This window comes from Cavia porcellus, unplaced genomic scaffold (genome assembly GCF_034190915.1).
Source record: "Cavia porcellus strain 051 isolate PalLab524CR breed Dunkin Hartley unplaced genomic scaffold, mCavPor4.1 scaffold_16, whole genome shotgun sequence".
In the NCBI taxonomy this organism is placed as follows: Eukaryota; Metazoa; Chordata; class Mammalia; order Rodentia; family Caviidae; genus Cavia; species Cavia porcellus.
Genome location: NW_026947499.1, coordinates 1,126,209 through 1,147,499, shown reverse-complemented (window position 1 = coordinate 1,147,499; position 21,291 = coordinate 1,126,209). Strand labels below are relative to the sequence as shown.

Here is a 21,291-nt window from a genome sequence, read left to right as displayed (position 1 = left end):
AGTTGTACAAGGGTTTGTGTTTCTGTTAGCACAGCTGTGCAGTGCTATCCCAGGAGCCGGCTCGGGAACCCAGCCTTCCTGTCTGCTCCGTGTCCCTCTCCCTGGTCTGGGGGCCCTGGGCTTCTGCCGCTCTGCACCCCTCTCCTGTGCCCCTCTGCACACTCCCCGGGGTTAATCCTTGCACTTGGTGTTAAGCCTGGAAGGCATCTCCAGCAGCTCCGGGGGACGGGATTTACCACTCCGGGACCACAGTCCCAGCTGCTCTCCTGCTCTGCCTCCCGGCCCTGTCCCGCCAACACCTCGCCCTGCATCTGGGACTGAGCCCCTGTGACTGGGGCACGGGGTGTTCCAGAGACTCATGTGTCGGGTCATGGCCCCCAGATCCAGGGGTGGCCCGAGCGTGGGGTGCAGGGCTCATGTGTCTGTGAGGAGCTGGCGGCTCCTTGGGGAATTAACGTCTTTGTTTAGACAGGACGGTCCAGTCCCCCGGCCCAGCCCAGTGGCCCAACTCCCTGCAGCTCCGGGGCATGTTCTCCCACCCCACCCCTGCCTCTGCCTCTGGCTGCAAGGCTCCCCTTCCATGCCTGTGGGCACAGCCCACACCAGGATGCAAGTCACCGCAGGCCAGCAGAGTGTGTGAGTGTGCATGGCGGCCTGGTCAGTGACCGTGTGGTCACCTGTCCCCATGCTCACACTGCTGTGTACCTGGTGCCCAGTGACATCATGCTGAACCCCGGGGAGTTCAGGCTTAGGACCAGAGGCTGGGGCAGCCGTGTGATTCTTGACTCTCTCCTTCCCCAGGCCTCCCCCTGGTCATCTGTGTGGTCTCCATCTCCTTCGCCATGGACAGCTATGGGACAAGTAACAAGTAAGTGGTGTCCCGGGGCCCACAGGGTGCCTGGCCAGGGTGCTGTCTGTCCATCCATCTGTCTGTCTTTTCGGGTCTGCTAAGAAAGGCCAGGCTGGGGAGCTGGACACTGCCCAGGTGTCACGGCACCTGGGAGCCGCTGGCTGGGGTGTCTTCATCTGTAGCTGCCCAGATCTGCACCCAACAGACAAGGCTGGACACACACGCAGAGCCTGCGAGGGCATTGCAGTCTGGGGTCGCTGGCTTGAGGGGGAGGGTGTGGGTCTGTGCCCCAGGCCTGCCTTAGACCCCTCACCCAAACCCAGCAGCACCCCAAACTTCAAGACGAGGGACTTTTGGGGAGATGATGGGGCCGAGGCAGCTCCCCGGCCCTCAGTTTCCCCACATGCAGTGCGGGTTACTGAGGGAGAATCACGTGATGGAACAGGACTTTGCTGTGTGGTAGGTGGGGCTGCTGCTCAGGGAGTGCAGTGGACACGGTACCCTGAGTACCACCTGGGACTGGCACCCCTCTGCTTCCCCCCACCCTGGCCAGACCCCAGGGGGCCACATGGGCCTGAGCACTTGGCATCCAGGACTCAGAGGTGCCCTGTGTTCTTCAGGGCTCTTGGCCATGCTCAGCTGCAGGCCGCTGGCTTTCCTGCTCAATCCTGGGGTGGCATGTGGAGGCTTGCGGGAGGAGCAAGTGGGGACTCAGGGCAGGGGCTAGGAACAGCCCTGGAAGGGGCCACGGCCAGGCAGGGACAGGTCATTGACCCTTCATTCTCCCCACAGCTGCTGGCTGTCGCTGGGCACAGGTGCCATCTGGGCTTTCGTGGGCCCCGCCCTGCTGGTCATTGTGGTAGGTGCTCGTGGACCATGGGGCTGGGCAGGGAGGGCGGGAGGGCCATATGGTCCATGGGCTCTTCTGGGAGAGGCTGGTGCCCCGGGGCCTTACATTAGTAGAGATGGAAATTACACCGAAGCGGCATCTGTGGCCCGGCAAAGCCTTAACTGGAGCCTGAGAGAGAAGACAGGAGGGGACGCAGCTCGGTGGCTGGCTGGGGTCCTACTGACAGAGCGTGGACCCTACTACGGGCCAGCTCTCGGGCAGTAACTGGGGCCGGGTCCCATTGTCGTTAGCCTGTCCTGGGGTCGCAGCTCTGGAGCCCACGGGGCCGGGGGACACTGTCTCTGCCCAAGGGGGTCTCAGTTGTGCAGGCTCCACGTGTCCTGGAATTCAGGCGACCACAGCCAAGGCTGCCGGCCTAGCTGGGTGTCCCTGTGACCCCTGGCTTGGGGCCGAGGTCTCCAGGCAGGAGGTCCTGCGTGCATGGGGCAGGTCCCGTCCTTCCAGCCCCAAGGGCTGCATGGCCCTCAGAGCTGGGGGAGACCTGGCCGGGTTTCTAGTCCTGAAGGACACAAAGGACACAAAGGCAAGGAACAGCCTTGCTCTGCCTGCAGGAAGCCATGGCTCCCCGCAGACATGGCTTCTGAGTCCCCCGCTGTCCCAGAAGGCAAGTCCAGCCACTGGCCAGGTGAGGGCAGGGTTCCACCTGTTCCAGCCCTAGGGTGGTCCTGGCAATGTCACCACTGTCTCATAGACACTGGTTGATGAACTTGCCTTGCTGTGGTTCTAGCAACATTCCTGGGCTGGAGTAGAATCCTTTCTGATGGGCCAGCTATCTGACCATCATGGACTGCTCATTAGCTCTAAGACTGGAGGAGAGGGGTGCTCTGATTGGCTATCTCTCACTGAGACTGGAGGAGAGGGCTGCTCTGATTGGCTAACTGTCACTGACTGGATAGGAGGGGTGTTCTGATTGGCCAGCTGTTACTAAGACCGGGGTAGAGGAGTGCCCTGAGTAGCTAACACTCACTTCAACTGGAGGATAGTGGTGCTGTGGTTGGCTAGCTCTGAGACTAGAGGAGAGAAGTGCTCTGATTGGCCAGCTTTGAATACAGTTCTCACCCTGGGGTAGAGTTCACTCTGCCCTGGGGTGTGGACAGGTGTGGGGGACACAGCTTCCTGAGACCTGGTGCTGTTCTTGGGCCGGGGAACCTGAGCTTGGCAGAGGCGTCCTGCTTCCACCCCACCCAGCACCTCAGAGGACCAGCGTACTGGTCCTCAGCCTCCTGCACACTCCAGTCCCAGGCATCATGGTCACCTGGAGTTCGGCAGATGGGACGTGCTCAGCCAGGGGGACCTTAGCCACGGGGTGATGGTATATTTTGAGTAGAGTCCCTGTGGCTCCTGGGAGGTGCCGGGGTGAGGCCCTTTCACAGGTGCAGGGGACTCAGGCTCGAGTGACACCACTGGAGATGCGTGGTCCTTCAGGGTCCTCAGTTGTGGCCTCCCCATGAGGTGTCACAGCCCAGTGCCCTGAGGACGCATCAGACTGCACACCAGATGAAGCCACTGGTGACTGTGGGGCATGAGCTCTCGGGGTGGCACCCCCATGCCCCTTATTCCAAGCCCACTGTGACCCCCCTCGCCCTCACCCCACCCTTCCCCAGCTGTGCATCTGAAGTCCTCTGAGTGTCCCCTTTGGTGGCACCAGGGCCATGGTTAATTAGGGGCGAGTTGCAAGCAGAGGCTGAAAGGCTGGGTTTGTTCTCCCATCATTGAAATTCTGCTCAGACCCCTCCTGCCGCTCGGGGGGACGTCTGGTGGCCGCCAGTGTCTTCACTGCTGTTTGGGGGGAGGCGGTCGTGTTGCCTGTTGAGTGACCCCGCATCCCCCGGGCTGCAGCCGCCAGAACACTGTCCAGTCAGTCTCTTAGCCCTGACCCCGGGGTGCCACCGAGCCGTCCCAGGAAGTGACTTTCAAGTTGTTTTTCTTTTGTTTTGGGACTGGTTACAATTGAATTTAATTAAGTAACTTGGCTTTTGAAATTTTAACATGCGTGATTCAAAAATTTAAAAGAAAAACTTAAGGATGTGTAAGAAGCACCGAGAAGCTACAGCCCCTAATCTCTGAACTCCGCCTCCGCCTCCCCGAGGAGGTGCCAGGTGCGGGCATCTCTCTGCACCCCGGCTTCTCTGTGGCTGTGGCCCTGCGACTTCACCCCGAGCGGGCATAGAGGCTCCGGCTTGGTGCCAGCCCTCCCTCACTCCCTCTGTGTCCATGACCTGGAGCACCACTGACCACTGGCCTCTGCCTGGCCATCCTGGGTTACTCCTCTTTCCTCGGACCCAATGAGGTTCCAGCTCTGGGCCGTTCGAGGTCTGGGACGCAAATCCCTAAGGCGCAGGGTCAGGGCTCACAGCACAGCAGAGTGAGGGGCTGGGGGCGCCTCCCCAGTGGAGAGTGAGGGGTCGGGAAGCCCAGGCACACAGTGACAGCCACACCTTTGAGTTGCCCACACGGGCACAGCGGGGACAGTGGAGTCCTCGCTGGGTAGAATGTGCTGGGTGCTGGGTGGAGGGGAGAGGGAGCTGCAGGCTCAGGGTGAGGCAGGGAGGCCCGGATCCACCAGCTGGGCTGGTGACGTGGATATGGGGGTGAACGACTGGGCGGGGCATCGTGGCCCTACTTGCACAGTGGACCTCGCCTGCCACAGGAGCACCTGGGATGTGGGGTTGGGCAGAACACTCCTGTGGAGGCCATTGACCTGGCGCCGGCTCCCCCCAGCTGTGTCCCTGGCCTCAGGACTTTCCCGGGTTAAGGAGGGACCCGGGACAGCGCGACCCTACAGCAGAGGACCCCAGCCCTGCCCTGTGTTCAGGACCCTGGAGAGTGGGAGGGGGCGGCTAGTGCTGAAGCCTTGCTGCAGAGACCCTGAGTGGCCCCAGGGAGCACAGACAGGTCCCAGCCCTTAGAGGGCGCAGGGCAGCAAGGAGCCCGAGATGCTACAGGCCCGGAGTGGGGGCACCGCTGGGGCGGGCAGTCTTCCCACGGACTGTTCCCCTTCCCCTCTGCTGTCACCAGTGGGTTGGAGGCAGTGAGGCCGTGTGTGTCGCCAGGCTCTGAGAGGCAGCAGTGCTCGATGAGCTCTGCCCTCGGCCTGTCTGACCCTTCCCAGTCCGGGCACAGAGCCAGGCTGGGGCTGAGCAGGGAAGCCCCGCACGGCGCCTGCTGCCCCCGGCCACCACACCACTGTCGCATCCCTCCTCCACACAGGTCAACATCGGCATCCTCATCGCGGTCACCAGGGTCATCTCCCAGATCAGCGCCGACAGCTACAAGATCCACGGGGACCCAAGTGCCTTCAAGTAGGTCACCTGCAGGTCAGAGAGGACTGAGGGTCAGCAGCCCTATGGCCTGGGCCAGCCCCGCCTCGCTGCCCTCTGGGAGACCTGAGCCCACTCAGCCCTGCAGCCCCCGTGCACAGCCAGGGTGGCAAGGGGACCTCCTCATGGAAAACCTGAGAGACGGCTCTTTGTGCCGTGGACCAGCCTGGCCCTGGACAGGAAGCCAGGGATGCGGAGACTGAGTCCACACAGCTTCCTGCCCTGGACTCCTGGTCGGTGTCCTGAGGGCCCAGCACGTAGCTATATGGTAGCTGTGTGGTGACACCATCTGCAAATGGTCCTCCTGCGGCAAGGACTGCATGAGCTCGGTCCTTCGGAGCCCCTGACCTCCTGTGGACAGCGACACTGGCTGGGCCTCGGGGTGGTGGAGCAGAATTTGCTGCAGGGCTGGGCCCAGTTGCACGGTCGCCCTGACCCTGGCACCTTGGGCTCCTTGCCTGGACTTCGGGCCTTTGCATAGGTGGAACGTGGATTCAAGAGTGGCCTCAGCTATAGTAGATCTTTCCTGATCTGAAAGCAAGAGCCATAAACAAGCCAGCGGGGATCGATGGGATAATTATCCCATAATGAATTCCAAACACTGTAAATTAACCTGGCAGGCGGCCGCGCCCTCCGGGGGCCTTAGAGCCTGCGCTGGGGAGGAAGGAAGCAGGCAGGTGGGGGCAGCCCTGTGACTCGGCCTTGTCCTGTCCACCGTGCGGCCTGCAGGGCCCTTCCCCTCCCCATCCCCGGCCCCTGGATGCCCAGGAGAGCTGCACACTGTCCCCCATGCATCTCAGGGCCGCCCTGGCTCTGGGGCTCCTGTGGTCTCTGTGACCATCACGGCACGGTCTGCGGCCTTCCCGGGACCTGCAGCTGTGACAGGGAGTGAGTAGCCAGCTGGACGGGGCCACGGGGAGGGGACATGCTGCCCCCTCCTCCAGCCCTGCTCGCTGCTGCAGAAGAGCAGCCCACCACACCCCTCCTGGTAGCTCCGCCCGGTGGATCCTCGGGTCCCTAGACAGGTGCTTTGGTCTCACTGTGTCGGGGTCCACACCTAAGGCCTCCGCTTCCCAAGATCTGCCGTGTGGGTGGCCGTGGTTTACAGGGGTCCCAGCTCCCTCTCCTCCTCCTCCTCCTGGATGTCTCCCTGGCTCACGTGGCCCAGGCCACCATCCTATTCTGGAGGCCTCTGCACCCGGCACTGCCCCTTCTGCAGGGAGACCCTGGCCGGCTCTGTTCCCTCGGAGCCTCACGCTGGTCCTCACTGCCCATCCTGCCCGCCCCAGTGTGGCCCTCACTGCGTCCCTTGCAGGCTGACCGTCAAGGCCGTGGCTGTGCTGCTGCCCATCCTGGGGACCTCGTGGGCCTTCGGCGTGCTGGCCGTCAACGACCAGGCCCTCGTCTTCCAGTACATGTTTGCTGTGCTCAACTCCCTGCAGGTGAGCCCTGCCCTCCGCACCTCCCTCGGCCCAGGGCCGGGCACAGAGGTGTCCACGGAGCCACACGGCAGCTCCCGGCAAGGACGGGCGACACCGGGCTCCAGGCCAGAAGTGAGCAGGCAGGAGAGGGTGGCAGGTGCAAAGGGACGGGTGCCCACGGCCAGAGCTTCCTGCAGGGAGGGAGCTGCAGGGTCCTCTGCACAGCCAGCTGCCCCGCTGCCCTGCCCCTCCCTGTGCAGGTCCCCTCAGCACTTAGCACACCTGCCCCTGGCTGCTGCGCTGTGGCCAGCCCTGTCCACGGGACCCGGTAGCCTTCAGCTGCCTGGTCTCCATCAGGATGGTGATGACCTGCTCCTCCTGTGTGTGCAGTCACGGTCATTGTTAGCCTCGCTCTGTCTGTGGGTGGAGCCCAAGGCCATCGGAGACCTGTGCCACGTCCAATCCCAGGGTCCCAGCAGGAAGCTGTCATGGCAGCAGCCTGCATCGGAGTTAAATGACAGGGCGGGCCTGGGACGCTGTCCATCTGCATGGCCTCCTGACTTAGGAGCCAGGGTCACAGGGTCCTCACAGCGAGGTCCCCACACCACTCTTGGCCAGGAGAGGGCATCACAGGGTCCCTAAGATGAAGTCCCCATGCTGCTCTTGGGCTGCGGCTCTCAAGTCAGTGACCACAGGCCCTTGGCTAATGCCACTTCTCGCCTCCGCAGGGCGGCTTCATCTTCCTCTTCCACTGTCTCCTCAACTCCGAGGTATGCGCACTGCTGGGCGCCCTGCGGTGGGGTGGGGGTGCAGCCTGGCTGCCCGAGCCCTGGGGAGTTTGAGGAGGAGCCAGGCCATGTCCCCGCCTTGCTGTGGGCTCCTGGCCTCCCCTCAGCACAGGCTCCCGTGCTGGCCGCCCTGGCCCTGCCAGCCTCGCCGTGGCTGTTGACAGGTGTTTCCTGTGTTCACCAAGGTGCGAGCTGCCTTCAAGCACAAGACCAAGGTCTGGTCCCTCACCAGCAGCTCGGCCCGCAACGCCAGTGGGAAGCCCTTCAGCTCGGACATGGTGAGTGCAGCTGTGCCTGTTGGGACTGGCTTCTGCCCCCCAGTCCCGCCAGCCTGCCTCACCCAGGGCCCTGGTGTTCCAGCGGCCTGCTCACGGCGGAGCCCAGCATCCGTCCTTCCCAGAACCTGTCCACTGCCTTGGCTCCCGCAGGGCCCCGCAGCCCGGAGCAGAGCTGGCTGTCCTCTCCTGCCACTGGGTCCTCACTCAGTGATCCCCCGGAAAGGCCCAAACTCACACATGTGCGGGCGGACAGACACGTACCCGGGGTCCACTGTGCCCAGGCAGAACCTCAGCACAGGGAGCAGGAGGTTCTGCCCGCTGGTGCCGCGGCCTGGCTGTGGGGCTGCATCCCCCCATCTCTGGAAGTCACCTCCAGGCCCCGCACTCTCTCTCTGACTTTGCAGATGAACGGGACCAGGCCGGGCACGGCCTCCACCAGGCCTAGCCCCTGGGACAGGAGCAGCCACTCCGCCCAGCGTGTGGATCTGTCCGCAGTGTGAGGGCATGGCTCTGTGGAGCCCAGAGGAGGTCCACACTCACGCAGCATGGGACACATGACTGTCCTGCCCGCTGTCATGGGATTCTGGCTCCCCTGAGGCCACAAGTGACATGCAGGATGCCGTGGCCAGCAACAACATGGCCCTCCCGCGCCCTGGGTGTGCTGGGCACCACGATCCCGAGCACATGGTACCCTTCACATCCACGGGCAGAGCACAGGACCCACGCGGCTGAGGCCAGCAAGGGTCCCAGCCGTATGAGCAGCCCTGGCCTCTGTCCATGCTGGGTGCCGGGCCAGAGTCTGTGGCGTCCAGGATAGGACGCTGGCCCAGTCCTCTCCTTGGGAGGACCACTGCCAGTGGCCTGTGCTTTGGGCCGTCGTTGGCACCGTGGACAGTAGTACTGCGGCCCTGCTGTCCTGAGCACACTGCCTCTCTGGACCAGGTCGGCCTAGGTCCCGTCTCAGCACCAGCTAGCCCCGTCCTGGCCACCCCAGCTCATGCCTCCTGCGTGTTTTCCTGAGCCAGACTGCCGGCCGCCTGGCCTGCTGCCCCCAGAACTGTGTCCCTGTCTCCAGCGGGGAAAGGCTGGTCACCTGCCTCCTTCATGGACACCAGAGTCCGGGCTCTCCAGGGGAGGAGGGGGTGGCGCTGTCCTCTGTGTCAGACCCAGACTTCACCCTGGGGAGGACGGAGGGCGAGGTCAGGCCCAGGCCCCGATGCAGAGAGGCTGACAGCACTGGTGGCCGTGGCTGGAGCCGGGTGGGCCACTTCGAGGACGGTCCCGCCTGCATCTGTACTGGAAACCCCACATTACACTGTGACAACAACTTCACTGCACTCGTCTCACCACGCCTGCTTCACTCCTGAGTGGATTTTCACAGCTCTGGGGACACTACCCCGGGCATCTGGTAGTGTTTTTAAAACTTAGTGACTTTCTGATGACGGATGATGGCGTACAGACACCCGCCCCGACCTGCCCGGGCCCCCGGAGGCTTCAGTCCAGTGGTGGCCCTGACCTCCGAGGGCGGCCAGCTCTCTGTGGGTGGGGTCAGTGGTGGCATCTGCAGGATCAGCTTCTGGCCCTCTGCTCACTGTGTGACTGAACCTTCGCCTGCCCCACCACAGGGTGGCCCTGTGACCCAGGCCATGGCCACTGGGGGAGCCCGCGCCCGGGCAGAGCCCACTCTCAGCAGTCGCCCTCAGGCCTCCCGTGGTTCCTGGGTGGACCCGGGTCCCTGGGTCGTCCCTCAAGGCCCCGAGCACCAGGGACATCGCCGGGGACACTGGGCCCTCCACACGCCGCCCTGTGCAGCCCGTGCGTCACCCAGCAACTGGATCCCTGTCCAAGCCTTTCCTTTCCGAGAAGGCGCCAAGCACTTTATTTATAGCTGTAAATTGTGGCTTTTGCGGTAGTTTGTTATCAGCACTAATTTGCCAAGAAATGAGAAATCGGAGAAAGGATGAGCTTAAAGTGGTTTATGGCTCGGGAAAGGTGATGAACGCGCTCAGTGGGGAAAACATGTTGTGATTTTATGAAATAAAAACTCAGTGCTGTGAAATAAAACGTGTCTCCACACCCTGCCGAAGCCGTGGGCCGGCGGCGTCCCTCACAGAGGCCCGCACGGCCCTTGCTGCAAAGCAGACTGCTTAGCTCTGCCCCCCGAGTGGAAGCCCTGGACCGCAGGGCAAGCAGCAGGCTCAGGAGGGAGCGGGGAGACATGTAGGTCCCCAGGCCACGGCCTCCCAGGCTGGTCACTGCACGGCCACTGCTGTTGGTCACGCAGGGTCCTCCCGAGACAGGCAAACCCCCAAGTCCAGCACCTGGACCCGTGTCCAGCCTCATCTGCATCGTGGCTTTGACCACTCCGGGGTCAGGACGCCGCCACACTTCCTGTGAGACCTGGGGTGGTCAGAGGTGCCCCGTCCTGGTGGAGGTCAGGACCCCTGTCCCTTGTCCCCAGTGGCCCCAGGATCCTAGAGGCCCAGTGCTTGCGCCCCGCAGGGGGCTCCTCTCTTCCTCTCCTGGCTCCTCCCGTAAACCTGCTGCGGCTGCTCTGTCTGAGCCCCGCTCAGTTCTCTGCCCGAGATGCTGAGAGCCAGTGGTGACGCTCCACAGGCTGACCGGCTCCCAGCCTCGCACAAGGCAGGAGCCCGCTCGTCCTCCTCGGCTCCCTCACCGCTCGGGACTGAGCCGACCTGGGCCCTCCGGCCCCGCACACCTCCAGGTGACTCTCTTTCTGTGCTGCTGTCGTACGTCAGTGTTAGGTGCTCACAGCGCGTGACACATTCCCTCCTGTGTGGACGCGCTCGTGGCGTGTAGTACGCTTGATTCACATTCGTGTGTGCTGTGTGTGTCCTGGGATGTCTTCCCTCGTGTGGGTGTTGATGTCTTTGTACTGGGATTCTTTACTCAGATTGAATGTTTTCCAGGATAAAATCTCAGGTTGTAAATACTTCCCTGAGTCTTGAAGCCCTTCACCAAGTTGTGGCTCAGAGTGGCTGCTGGGCCCGCTCCGTCTGCCGTGGGACTCTGTCCTCGTGGCACCGGCTTCCGCCTGGGCAGCTGCTGCCCAGCAAGTGGGCACAGGCTCCCCACATCCTCTGCTCTTCCACTTTCGCCCCAGGATGTAGCAGGGGAGGGCGGTTGTTCTGGGTGACTTCTTAGCTGGCACAGTGGGTGTCAGGCCTGGGGGCTCCACTGCTGTCCACTGTCACCTGTGACCACAGAGGAGGGGCTGGGTGTGGCCTGCTCCTCCCTCTGCCCTGGGCTGTGCAGGCCCGGCCTGACCGGTTCCCGGCCCGACCTGGACATCTGGAGGCGGGGTCCTTGAGGGCTGCTGTGAGGACGCCCTTGGGGCTCAGTGTGACCGACACGCGCTGCCCTCGGCAGACACCGCTGTCTGTTCTCAGCCTCCGTGGTCTGCGTGCTGTGCTGTAGCCGTTGGCATCTGCCCTTTGCTCCTGGGTCGTGTTTTTCCTTCTCCATTGCTTCTCCAACACCTCTGATGCCTGGGCCTCCGTCTGTGCAGCCGTGCGCCCGAGGCTGCCTCGATTCCCCTCGGCCTGGGCAGTGCCGGCAGGGTGGGCTGGTCAGTGTTCTACACCTTCCCACGGCGGGCTCGCTTCTGCTCTGAAGGATGCTTTCCATGTTGCCCTTTCTCTGAAGCTGTCCTGTCCTCGCACCCACCCTCCCTTAGTGGTGCTCACTTTTAATAGTTTGTCCCCTTGAAGCCGGGCATGGTGGCTCACGCCTGTGATCCCAGCACTCAGGAGGCTGAGACATGAGGATTGCTGCAAATTCGAGACCAGCCTGGGCTACAAAGTGAGCTCAAGGCCAGCCTGAACTGTAGCAAGACCCCCCCCCCAAAAAAAAAGAACAACAAAAAAATAGTTTGTCCCCTGAGGTCCTGAGCCATTGCAGGGAACTCTCCAGAAGCCGATGCTTCGTCGGCTGCAGGGTGGAACCCGTGGCCGCCCAGCCCTGGACGTGAGCCATTGGGGTACAGATCCTTCTCCATCTTAAGTGATCGCTGCCCCTTAATATTTTCATGGGGTCGGCTCTCCAGCCCCCAATCTCAGCCATGCCGGGGGATTTAGCCTGCCGTGGCTGCCAACCCGGCACCCAGCACCCTCAGCCCGGCAGCCCTCCCTCAGGTGGCACAGGTGTCCCCAGTGAGGACTCCACACCGTGTGGGTCTCCTGCTTCCACAGGAAGCCTGGCGCGTTTCCTCTTCTTCTGTGTGCCTGTGTTTGAGAGTCTCTCGGTGCCGTTCCTTTTTACTATTTGTGACCTTACTTTGGGGAGCAGGACAGCCTCCCGGGCCTCTGGCAGCTAAGCGGTCACCGTCAGCCTTTCCAGCACCGTGGAAGGACCAAGGAGAAGCCCGGGAGGTGGACAGTGTGGCCGAGGTCCTGGCGGTGGCTGACCTGCCTTCCCTGCCTCTGCCTTGGCGCTGTGTGGACCGAGGAGCAGCATGGCTCTCTCCGCTGCATTTTCCAAATGCAGTTCAGCTGTCCCCTTAAAAGCACCGCTGGGGCGGTCACTGCGGCCTGACCTCCGTGCGTGCCAGCTGGTGAATCCAGAGCAGGAGGGAGCGGCGGAGGGTTCACCGCCTCTTCTACCAGCAGGTCAGGGCTGGTGTCTGCTCACCAGGCGGAGGCCACGTGTCCGTCCCGTCCCTTCAGGACACGCTGTCTTCAGGGAGACTTCCCGCCACCCACAGCCGGAGCCCGCGCCGTGGTCTCCAAGCCTCTTCCTTTTAAAAATAAACTTCTGTTTTCTGTTTTAAAACACTTTAGATGTACAGAAACATTGTGAGAGTGTCTCCATATAACCCACGTCGGTTTCCTCCGTGCACAATGTCACATTGGTCACAATGAATGTGCCCCTGGCCGAAGCCAGAGCCACCCCGTTCTTCCTTCTCCCCGCTGTCTGTGGGGGGTCTGCGGAGGTCACCGGGGCTCCCCCAGGGTGCTGTTCCCCGCTCCATGCTTTACCTCCGTCCCTGCAGACTCACGGGGTTTGTCCTGTGGGTCACTGGGCAGTGCCCCTTGTTAGGTCAACTCAGCACTGGCCATAGGGAGCTTTCTTAGTAGGCTCCCGTGGTCCTTCGGCATGTGGCTGTCTGTGCGTGTGTGCATGTGTGTGCGTGTGTGCAGCATGCATGTTCCAGGTTCTTCCTTTAGGACGCGTGTGTTTGCCACTATTTCCCCCGCTCTGAGTCGGCTTTTTACTTTCTCGACAGAGCCTTGCACAGAACTCACTTCTTTGAGGGGTCTACCGGTTCATCGTCTTGTCCTCCATCAGCTGTACCTTCGCTGTCATGGCTAAATCTTCCCAAAGATTTTTTTTCCACCACACAGTCGTTTTAGCTTGAACTTCAAGCTCGTGGTTGTCTTAGAGTTGAGTGGGGTTCAGTGAGGACACCCCGATGCAATGGCACCAGCCCGAGGTCTCCTGCTGAGCAGCCTTTGCCCTCTGCCTGGTACGGCTGGCTTCTCCCCCGGGCCCTGGTCCTTCCCCTCCTGTGCACGGGCATGATAGTGGCTTCGTCATGACGCCTGAGGCAGGAAGGAGAAGCCGCAGACTCCGTGCTGCTGGGCCTTCCGTCCTTCCGCACAGTCCCCGTCCAGGTCTGCGTGCATCTTGCGGGACATCTGCTGGGATTTTGATGAGCCCATCTGGCAGTCCCGAACTGTGGGTTTGCAGTGTAAACCTACGCGTGTGGGCTGTCTTACGGCCTCTGTGTAGCTCTTTAGAACTGGACTAAGTTCTTTAATGTTAGAATTCAGGCCGGTTGACCTAGACTCCAGTGTGTACTTTTAACGAGGTTTTAGCTTAGTGGTTGTATTGCCTCCTTTTCTCGTTGCTGAGACAAAATGCCCAGCACCCACAGCTAAAGGGCAGACAGTTTATTGAGCTCACGGCTTGTCGTGGTTTTAGCCCGTAGTGGGCCGGCTCCAGGGCAGGGCGGCACACGGCGGAGGGGGACAGGCCGTGGCGGGTCGAAGGCAGAGGTCAGCAAGGAGAAGCAGCAAGTGACCGCAGCGGCTGTCCTGCTGGCCCTCACGTTCTAGCCAAGCTGTGTGCCCTCAGGGCACCCAGGGGGGCTGCCCGGGGTCCACACTCACTCTTGATCTTGCATCATTCACCCTGGCTCCAGCCACCTCCAGAGTCCCACCGATGACCAAACCCACTTTGGGGGACGTCTGGACACAGCCACACGGTGATTGTCCCCAAGTTCCCCACCCAGACGCTGACCTAAACCCTCCCCTGAACATCCGGTGTGTCTCAGGCTCTGGGGACACCTGTGGCCCCTGCCTGGATCCTCCCCCTTGGCCCTTTCAAGTGCCCATCCAACGGACACTATGGTCCTCTTGTCCACCTCCAGTGGCCGCTCAGAACTGTGAGAAGCACAGACCCTGGTGGACGGTGCTTATTTCTATACATACACACGTGTGGGGAAAATTTTCAACCAGCCACAGCAAACGATTAGCAGTCACCACTATGAATAACCACAGTAACCACTATGAATAACCAAGCAGAACCACAGCGCCGTCACACAAGCCGCGTGGGCCGGGCGCTTCTCTCCAGGGGCATCGTACCGTCCTCCACTGACGGCTTTCCTTATGCTGCTGAGACAGGCGGGGCCTATAGAAGAGGGAAGAGAGTGGACAGCGTGGGCAGGGAGCGGCCACAGCTCCTGCCGAGGGTCGCCAGAGCGCAGGCACCGACGGGATCCTTCAGAACCAAGCTGTAAGCGTGCACAGCCCCCGTGGACGCTAGACAGGGTGGCCTGGGTGCCAGGCAGGAGACCGCAGGACCCTGTGCAGACCACCAGCACCTCTCAGAGGAGCATGGGGCTCGGCACCCACCCGCTGTTTACGTCTGGAACTTTCCACTGGCTATTTCTGGCTGTGGTTGGCCACGGGTGACAGAAACTGAAAACCACGGCTGAGGATACCATGACAGCAGAACACACTATCATGATAATTATAAACGTTACGGCTATTTTTAGGCCAGTCAAGAAGAAGGGATTTTATTTCAATGTTTATGTCTTCCCCAGCACTCCTTCCTTACGTCACCTGCATTTTTATCCTGACTGCTTCCCAGCCGGAGAAATGAACGTTTCTTGAAGGGAAGGTCTGCCGACTGTGAGCTTGTCTGAGAGTCTTTATTATCCTTCACCTTTAAAAAATAATTCTGCTGGAATTATATAAATATCACACCGGTGCATTCTGATTTCCCATATCTGAGCGTTTGCTCTGCTCTTCCTGCCTGCGTGGTGGATGAGAAGCCTACGGTAAATTTATTCTTGCCAGACTGCAGGGAAAGTGGGCTTTTCTTGACAATGAAAGATTTCTTTTGTTTGTACAAATGTAATGTGAAGTGTCTGCGTTGTCCTTATGTTTTTCTTTTCTTTCTTTCTTTTGCTCTTTTGTTTAATCCATCGGGCTTGGTGATCTCTGGCGTCCTGGGTCGGTAGCCGCCGTGGCTAACTGTGCACAGTTCTCGGCCGCTGCGTCCCCTTTCCCTGGACTCTCTCCTCTCTCTGACAAGGCAGTTCCATGGCTTGTTGCTCACAGCTCTGGGAGGGTCTGTTCTTTTTCCCATTGCTTTTTTTCTTTCTGCTTCCGAGGAAGTGTTTCTGTCCGCCCGTCCCCCAGCCCCCACCCTCCCTTCGGCTGTCTTTAGCCCTGCCACGTTCACTCCGTGGCTGCCAGAGGAGTTCCGGCCTCAGCATCTGATTTGGTTTGATTTGCTGACAGCCTTTATGGCTCTCTGCGTGCGTTGTCTGTTCCTCTGTGCGTCTTCGCTCTCCCCTGTGACTCGGCCTATTTGTCATCGTCACCGTGAGCTTCCTGTCTGATAAGTCCACCTGCGTGCACCTCGGAGCTTTCCGGAGCTGCCCGTGCTTGCTCCAGGTGTTAGTTCTGCATTGATCAGGTGCAGACGGGCTGAGCTCCAGGATGGCCGTAGCCGGAGGCCTCAGCTGCAGGCGCTGCAGCACGGTGTGGTTCTGCTCTGGTTTGCAGGGTTCCCGTGTCCCCCGCTTGTGTCTTGCTCCACAGGGTCTGCACGGGGCCTGTCTTGCTGCAGTGCAGCGGCAGCAGTGAGGAAGTGTCCAGCGGTCAACGGTGACTCCCTAGTCAGTGGCCCTACGATTCTCCCCGGTAGCGCACATCCCCCTGGCACACGGGGCCAGGAGGCAGCACGGCCCGTCCCAGGCTCACTGTGGCTTTGGGGACATTTGCAGCAGTCTGTGCAGGCAGATGAGCCTCGGCTCCCAGTTCTCCAGCTGCCAGCTCCCTCCAGGTACTCTGCCAAGGTGCATTTCACTACGTGGAGAAGCATTCATCTTCCTGGGCTGCCCTCGAGGACTCGGAGGGGACGGGGAGGAACTGACCAGCACACGGCTCCTGGCCGCAGAGCCCAGGCTGACCCTCCTGCCGTGCTCTGGAATTCGGCTTCGACTAGGGGAAGGGTGGTGATGGGCTGCAGAATCCTCACAGCGTGCAGGGTTAAGTGCTCACCCTGGCAAACCAGAGTCAGAAAGACAAATCACCCATCTCTTCCTCTTCCTGGAGCCTGAATTTTGAATCCCTCGCCTTGTGATGTTCTTGGTGCCTGGACTTCTTTTGACCCTAAGGTACAGTCCCACACCTGCCTCCTCGCTGAGAGAACCTTGGTGCCCTGGATGCCCAGGGAAGGCACCCCAGAGGGCATCTATACTGGCCTCTGTGTCCCATCCTCCTTTAAAGGCCTGGGGCACCTTAGCCCACAGGCCAGGAGGGCGGTCTGCTGGGATGCGCTGTCGTCGTGTGACAGAGAGCTGCCCCATGACAGCTCACCTCCAAGGGCAGCTCCCGCCGCCAGGGACACAGCAGCCTGGCGGGTGCAGCTGCCCTTGGAGTTGCCTGGTGGAAGAGAACCTCGTTTCCTCCCTCCCTGCCTCATGCTGTGCAGGGCTTCCTGTTGTGCACTTCAGGGGCAGCCAGACTGGAGGAGCTCAAGAAACATGTGTGGCAGGCACATGATGCCCTCATCCAGGTCCTGCAGGCTCCCAGGCGGGTTAGACACCAGACACAGCCAGGGAGCCACTATGACCTGCGCATCCCTCTCCTGGGGCACCCGAGTCCCTTCCCCTCTAAACCCCTGCACATCGTGAGCTTGTGGGGAACCTTAGGGCAGCCTCACTGGGGTGACCAGGGGTGGGGGCAAAGGACGCAATGCAATGCATCCCTGCTTTGTTCTTGAAAGCTGAATTCACTTTGATGTTTTCCGAGAGTTTCGGTTCTCTGTTCTGCAGGCAGCAGGGGGACAGGTGACACAGGGAGGGGGCAGAGGGGAGCCCAGTAGAGCCACAGTCATGGGATGCCCAGCCGCCAAGCCTGTCCTGTGTGGGCAGCAGTGGTCGGGGCCAGGCAGCGTGGAACCTCTGCTTCCCACGAGCTGAGTCCAGGACTGTGTCATACCCAGAGCCACCACTTCAGCCAGGTCCCAGGGCCGGAGCCTCAGGGCTGCATCCTGGCCCTTTCCAATGAAGAGGGGGGCAGAGGAGCACTCACCGTTTGCTCGTCGCCCCTGCAGTGTGGACAAGAAGCAGGCCAAGCTGCACCCCTGGTTGTGGCAGAGGTGACCTGAGCTGCTCACATCACACTCCCAGAAAGCAGGAACCACTCAGAAGTGTGACACCCCTACCCCTAACCCGAGCATCCGGTGTCTGTGCAGCCACGTGGGGGAGAGGGAGAGCCAGCGAGGGCTGGATCAGAGAGGCCCACGTCGCCTCACAGGCCAGGGTCCCAAGCACAGGCGGGAGGAAGGACCCGGTGCAAGGACACTTTCTGTAGTTTCCTTAGCAACAAGGACTTCCTGCACAAGTCCTCAGCTGTTAAGAAGGTTGCGGGCACTTGGGGTGCAGCTCAGGGCCAGTGCGCTTGCTTGGTGCACATGAGCCCCCGCTGCCACCCCTGCACTGCAAAGCACGCAAGTGGAAAGCAGAGGTGCGGGAGGCAGCGGGCACGGCAGCTGCACCGTGGGCCTCCGGGAGGCTCTGGGCACCCAGCCTCCCCACAGCTCAGCTGGAAACGAGGGCGGGCTGGCGGGCGTGCGGGCAGGAAGTCAGGCAGCCGGCAGCCCACGGTGGGCAGGGTTGCTCAGCGTCACACTCGCAGCACCCACGACAGCAGAAGAGCGGGCTTGCAGGGCCACCTCACGCATGGTCCCAGCCGCACTCTCTAAGGACAGTGCTTCCCCGGTCCAGTGCTGAGGGGAGGGCTTGGGCATACAGCCCCAGCACCAAGCCCCAGTCTTCGGGGCCTGTCGGTCACTGCTGCTTCTCCTCTGGTGTCAGGTCCAGCCTGGGAGGTCTGGAGTCCAGGGCTGGTGCGCTGGGCAAACTGCCCGTGATGGGGCTTGTGTGCTGTCGGCATGTGGCACCCAGTGCGTCCCACAAGTGCACTGCTGCGGCTCACGGCTCTGTCATCTCCCTTTGATCTGTGTGCTCCTGCTGTGCTCCCCATAAACATGTGTTTGCGGGGCCTCAGCCTCCTGTGTGTTCCTGGGGTCCCTTGCCCTGCTGTTTGGATGGTGAGCTGTAACGTGAGCCATGCATGTGTCACCTAGTGGGCACCTGTGTCACGATGTGTGTGTCCTCATGTGTGCCCCACCTGCTGCAGACACCTTGGGGTTCCACGTACCTCAGTCCACTAAGTGTGCACACGGGTGACTCTTGCGGGGCTCCAAGTCCCTTCCTCCAAGGGACACCACTTCATTCAGTGGCCAGTGGCTCTTGGGGGAAAGCGGGGTGCTAGGGTTCAGCTCACTGGTGTGTCTCGCTGGCCTGGGTGTGGTGACGCCCTGTGAACACAGGCCCTGGGGTGGTGGTGTCTCCCGCATAGAAGGAATCTCACCTCTGCGGGGCCTGGCCTTCTTGTGGACAGTCCCTCTGCTTCCTGACTCCAGCTGCTCCGTCTGGGGGGCTGGACACAGGGATGGCCGATGGAGCGCTGTGGTCCTGCCCTTGGTCCAGAGACAGAGCCATCTGCAGAGGTTAAGGCTGCCCTGTGATGAGCCGTCTCAGGATGATGGCCAGAAGCTCGGGGCACATCTTCTTCTGGGCCCGCACTTCCCCAAGGCACATGTGACATGTGCCCTCCTCTGGCAGATGGGGACACCGAAGCTCGGACAGGAAGCTGGGACGAGGCACAACCCAGTCTCTGGGCTCTGATCTGGCCCTGTATTCTGAGAGCTCCAACAGGGGAAGTGGAGGAAAACACCTCTAATATTCTCAAGTAAAAAGAAAAGGGAAGGCGGCTTGGCTCCTGGACCCAAGAATGCTACATAACAGGCCCCCCGCCAGGCACAGCCAGATCTTACAAGAAGCTTGCTTTTGTTTTTGTTTTTTGTCTCAAAACTCTGCCCGTAACTGGTCTGGCTTCATTATCAGGCTCCAAAAAGTAAGTCATCCTATTCCTTCGGACTCTGCCATCATAGTGACAAAATGGCAGATCATAGTTGTTCACTTCCTCCTAGGCCCAAAGGTCTCCCATCAGCCCTGGGGCGAGTTACAAAGCTCAGTCTGATTGGCTATATTGTGGACAAGTGGCCACCTCTGAACCAATCACTGCAGGCAGGGCATGGCTAGCGGAAAGGGTAAGACCTTTTCTATTGGCCACAGGACAAACTCTGTCATTCACTCTGATTGGACTGGTTGAGCCATGTGACCATCTCTACACCAACCATAATCTGACCGGTGCTCCAACTGGGGCCCAGGGTGCTCTGAGATGCATTATCTTAGGAGAAGGGAAGGGTGATGGCCACAGACCCTGGAGTTTGTCTCCAGGGGATGTGGCTTGGGGGCTGTGGCCAGAGGAGAGGACAGGACCTGGGCCCCTTCTCTTGTCCTCCGTGTAGCCCCCAGACTTCCTCAGGGTGGCCCCTGGTATGACACCTCCCCCAGGTGGAGTGGGGCTTTGAGTTTACTGGGCAGAAAATGCCAGGAGCTTGGGACGGGATCGAGGCTCTGAGCGGATTTACATTCCTATCCTGATCGCAAAGCGTGTGATACTGAAGCTGTCAAGTCATCCACCAGCGTGGGGATATCAGAGAGTTGCAGACTGCCGTGGCCCGGCAGAGTGAAACACTAGTCTGGGGATTTTCTGCTCCATTTGGGAACCAGAAATGCAGCCTAACGATGTTGAAATCTGTGAGATACCTGCAGGAAGTGGGGGCCTTGGGATGCTGAGCAGGGCCTGAGGGAGCACAGCAGCCCCAGCCCGGTAAGGGTCTATAGGTAACAGCTGCGGTCGCCCTGCAGCAGGAGGCTCGGCCCATCTCAGGGCAGCGGCTCCTGTGGGGAGCAGAGCCGGGAGGTCGGGGCTCCTGCCCAGGGTGGTGTGGTGGCTGAATAATGGCCCCAAAGGTCCAGGCCCCTGTGAATGTGTTACCATACCATGGAGATCAGGGCTGTGGACAGGAGATGGGGAGACGGTGGCCCCAGGACCCCAGGGCCCAGTGTATTCCCAGGAGCCCTTTGTGTGAATGACGTTCCTGGCTCACCGGAGGGACAGGAGGAGGACAGAGGTCACACGCTGCTGCTGCTGTAAGCCCTGGGTCCTCGAAGTTGGGGAGGCCCCACCAACAGCCCAGGGAGCAGGGCCTCTGTCCTGAGGGACCCCAGCTCCTCCCATAGTGGGGTGAGCACAGACACAGCTCCCCAGGTCTCCAGAGAGGAGAGCAGCCCAGAACACCTTGGCTTTGGCCCATGAGATCAGGGCCCAACTCAGACCACAGAATGCTGAGGAGGGACAGCTGCTGCCCGGGCCGTGAAGGTGGGGGTGATTTGGGGGTCAGCTGCAGGCATCTGACCCCTATGGCCGTGTCTAGAGGAAGAAGGTGCTGCCCCTGAGGCCAGGTGTGTGCAGGTGCTGGGCAGAGCTGACCTAGGGGTGGATGGGATCCGGGGAGGAGGCCCGAGGGCCTGTGGGTTGCTGAAGGCAGAGTGGACACCTGTGTCCTGAGCTGCCACCTCCAGCTGGGCGGTCAATGGGTGGTGCTCCTGTGCCCCGAGCAGATCGCCCCCAGCCACGGAGAGATGAGTGCTCTAATCCGTGCTTTACTTCCTGTTGAGGTTGTGGAGTCTGTGCTCTGTGGCCCCGACTAAAAACGGCGGCGTGGGGCCCCAGCTCAGGTTCTCAGGACAATACTGGCCCTACAGGACAAGGCCTCTCTGAGTGGCCCGTGGACCCGGCCCCACGCTCCCCACCTGGTGTCACTGTTACAGCTGTCCAGGTTCTGCCGATCCCTTATGTGTCAGAGCCTGGGACAGGGAGACATGACAAGGCCTGAAGCCCGGTCTGGAGGGACGTGGCTTGGAGTTAAATTTTGGAATCCAGATATTTGAAGCTTTCTCGCTGATGTGACCAAGCTTGACTGCGACCCATAGTGTCGGGCCCCACTCTGACATCTCCTGGGGTCCAGGAGGATTGGTCAGGGGACATCACAGCCCTTGGCAGGGGAAGACAGCCCTGCTCGCAGGAAGCATGGGGGTGACCGTAGGGGAGAGGGCGAGGGGTCTTACCCGGGAGAGGGGACGCGAGCCGCCGTGGGGGAGCTGATGGCTTCCTGGAGGGGTCTCCTCATGTCCTGGCCACTTGAAGGAGCTGAGGAAGGAGAGAGACCTGCTTTCAGCAATGAAGAGGACACCGCGGCTTCCCACCTGT

The 21,291-nt window shown here is 61.0% G+C and overlaps 1 protein-coding gene and 1 long non-coding RNA gene across 4 annotated transcripts in view; one reads left to right on the top strand and one right to left on the bottom strand.

Annotated features, from left to right (window-relative positions):
* Adgrd1 (adhesion G protein-coupled receptor D1) overlaps positions 1–9,631 on the top strand; it is a 63,330-nt gene extending 53,699 nt beyond the window's left edge. For all 3 annotated transcript variants that reach the window (XM_013149004.3, XM_013148999.3, XM_003461163.5), the window contains 7 exons: positions 802–868; positions 1,643–1,709; positions 4,971–5,062; positions 6,396–6,522; positions 7,230–7,271; positions 7,475–7,567; positions 7,972–9,631. In XM_013149004.3, coding sequence (XP_013004458.2) covers positions 802–868; positions 1,643–1,709; positions 4,971–5,062; positions 6,396–6,522; positions 7,230–7,271; positions 7,475–7,567; positions 7,972–8,067 — 584 coding nt within the window. In that variant the 3' untranslated portion in view covers positions 8,068–9,631. The remainder of the gene's footprint in view (positions 1–801; positions 869–1,642; positions 1,710–4,970; positions 5,063–6,395; positions 6,523–7,229; positions 7,272–7,474; positions 7,568–7,971) is intronic.
* On the bottom strand, positions 9,529–18,796 carry LOC134470591 (uncharacterized). The gene is made up of 2 exons (XR_010039538.1): positions 18,481–18,796; positions 9,529–16,102 (listed from the first exon to the last, which is right to left on the bottom strand). It is a non-coding gene; the product is annotated as an uncharacterized LOC134470591 (long non-coding RNA).
* Positions 18,797–21,291: the final 2,495 nt, after the last annotated feature.